The sequence below is a fragment of the Athene cunicularia genome, assembly GCF_003259725.1.
Source record: "Athene cunicularia isolate RWA chromosome 24 unlocalized genomic scaffold, athCun1 chr24_part1, whole genome shotgun sequence".
NCBI classification, from domain to species: Eukaryota; Metazoa; Chordata; class Aves; order Strigiformes; family Strigidae; genus Athene; species Athene cunicularia.
This window is the reverse complement of record NW_020799132.1, coordinates 1853006-1855759: the sequence shown is the minus strand read 5'-3', so window position 1 is coordinate 1855759 and position 2754 is coordinate 1853006. Positions and strand designations below refer to the sequence as shown.

The 2754-nt window shown below is 51.2% G+C and overlaps 1 protein-coding gene across 2 annotated transcripts in view; it reads right to left on the bottom strand.

Annotated features, from left to right (window-relative positions):
- Positions 1 to 1063, bottom strand: part of LOC113488527 (transmembrane protein 45B-like) — a 3949-nt gene extending 2886 nt beyond the window's left edge. The window contains exons 1-2 of one of the 2 annotated variants that reach the window (XM_026863764.1): positions 865 to 1063; positions 311 to 523 (exon numbers count right to left, since the gene is read on the bottom strand). In XM_026863764.1, coding sequence (XP_026719565.1) covers positions 311 to 523; positions 865 to 1048 — 397 coding nt within the window. In that variant the 5' untranslated portion in view covers positions 1049 to 1063. The remainder of the gene's footprint in view (positions 1 to 310; positions 524 to 864) is intronic. The other variant, XM_026863763.1, reaches the window with a different exon arrangement.
- Between the last annotated feature and the right edge of the window lie 1691 nt (positions 1064 to 2754).

The following is a 2754-nucleotide window of genomic DNA, read 5'->3' as shown; positions in this document are numbered from 1 at the left end:
GGGGGGGACGATGCGGGGCACGCGGACAGCTCTGTAGATGTAAGATAAATGCAGCATCCACCAGCCATTTATCATAACGAGGAAAGTCAGCCTGCTGCTTTGTACCGCTGTCACCCCAGAAATCCCAAACCAGGCAAAGCCAGGACCTACCCATGCCTGTATTTCCCATCATGCTACAGACCTCCCTTCGATAATATATCACCTACAGCGTGTCCTATTTTCAGGAGCATTCAGAGCAATATCTCAGTCTGGCAAATTTTGGCCCCTCCCTGACTCACCCTCCCCAAATGACGCACCACCTTCTACTGACCTTCGACGAACACAGCCACGGACAGCGTGAGGCGATCCAGACCCTGCGGCACGGCCGGGGAGATGTAGGTGAAGACGTCCACCACCCCGGAGAGGCCGTAGAAGAGGTACATGGTGGTGTGCTGCCAGTTCATCAGCTTCACCCAGTCGCGGTTTTCCCCGCTGTAGAGGTACAGGTGTGGACCGTCCGGGACGAACTGCTCTGCCAGCATCCCTGCACGGACGCGCAAGAGCATGCCGTTTCTGAGGGTTGATATGCAATGATATGGTTGATGCTACTCATTGCTGTGGGGTGGGGGCTGGGGGTTCTGGAGGAAGAGCGGATGGGTTTGGATTAGGGAGAAAGGACTGGATGTAAAAATCACGCTTGCCTGTATTAACGGGAGCTCAGCTTTGGGAAAGGGCACAAGACTTTCACATCAAACTCAAGACAAGATGAACATCAAGGACAGATCCTTCCACGTCTGGATCAGTCTTTCTGGACTAAGGGCTCCAGCACAGTCATCACTACAGACTGAGAAGTTCCCAGCATAGCTAGTAAAATATAACCCTTACCTATTAGAGCAAAGATGATTTTGATTCCCCCTTCGATGGCATCCACACGCTGGAAACAATAAATCCTGTGGGATTTCTTAGTTACTTTCTGGCTGAGATACTGCAGCGGGTATTTCACCGACCACCAGAGCCCAAAAAGCAGGAAGAAACTGCCTGGAAGCGCATGACCCTTGAAGTTTGCCATCCTGGCAACCTCCTCTGGCTACAAGGCAAAGAAAAACATCGTTAAAAAAACTCACACCAGTTATTTGACATAACGCTGGAAAAAAAACAGGATTTCCCTTTCATGGAGGACTGGAAAAAGCTTGACCAAGCACATGGAAAAAGGAAGCAGCCCTGGGAAATCTCCAAGGGGGAGAGGTGGGAATATCTGGGACCTCTCTGAGGTCCTTGCCCCAAGATGAGGAAATGTCCAAAAAATCCAGAGCCCTGACTAGTTTAGCAGAGGCCCCATATCTGCCGCACTCTCTGACACATCCCAGCCTGGACCTTGCATCCCCTGGGATCCTTCCCAGCAGTAGCTCCTGCTTTTCCAACCCTTCTGACAGTATGAGCAAGGGCATCCGCTGCAGAGCGGGGCAGGGTGGGCTTTTTGGGGCCAGGCAGGAGAGGCAATACACAGGGAAGACAGTAAGGTCTGAGGGTAAACATCAGTGGGTTTCTTTAGCTCCTTCAACAGCCACAGAAATGGTGTGCTATGTCCAAACATTTTTTAAATTCCTGGAATTTTTTCAGCCCATGGAAGGGGTAATAAAAACCCCAGACCCCACATCTATTTCGCAAAGCCAAAGCATTTTGTTAAAAACGTAGCTTCAAAAATGCCCCAAAAGCTGCTGGAAAAAAACCTATTTTAATTCTGGGCAAAGACATCAACTCGCTCCCCACGTCACCGCCTGCTCCCATCCCTGCTCCTCTCTCTGGAGCATCACTAAGCCAGGATTTGCATCGTGCAGAGCCCAGGGATCCCAGCCGAGCTGCTCGAGCCTCCGTGCCCCTTCGTACCAGAGTGCACGTGTACACGGCTTGTAGGAGAGCAGGGGGACCCGTTTCCTAGGAGAATTACAGCAATTAAAACCCATCCGGCTCCTGTTTGCCATTTGCTGGTTTGCTTAATTAGGTGGAGAAATGATTAGCTCTTTCATGTGGGCTTAAGCATATGTTCGGGGGCCTGCCTTGGTGCCATCACAGGTCGGTTGTGTCAGGATGGTCAATTAGGATTTTTTTAATTGATCGCAAAGGCCATGCTGCTGGTGCCCAGGACTTCCTTCTCCATTTAGTAATGCTCCTCTCCACGTCGAGCTGTGCTTAACACCGGGCAGACACCAGCTCTCTTGCGGTATGGAGGCCATCCGTCCACGTCACATGGGGCTCTGTAGTTTGGGCTGGACTTGGCATCCCCATCCCAGATGCCCACGACCCGGTTATCCTTAAACCACCCTCCCCAGCTGCATTTTGGGCTTCAGTCCCCACTCACTGGAAATATAAACCAAAAAATGCTCTTATACTGCTCTTGCCCGCCTTCTGCAATAAAGGATAATTTGGGCATGAGGTTGAACACGGCTTGCTGCTGCCAGCCTTTGTGAGGGAAGATCATTTGCTTTGGCTTTATTAACATCTGATTTCAGGTCAGTTTGTCCCAGGGATACCTTGTTTCATCCCTTGAAGTCTGTGCCCCCGGAGCCTGGCTGTGTGCAGATACCATCTCCTAGAGGCGGTTGTCCCCAGGCAGGAAAATCCACCGGGTTAGGTCAGACCTGCTAAAGCTCTGTAGCTGACCTACCCGATTTGAACTGGTTTAACCAAACCGGCTAATCCAACACCTCGAGGTAAGCAAACATTGCCTCCTCGTGCAAACACCACCCCGGTGCATGCAGCTATATGCGGCAGCAG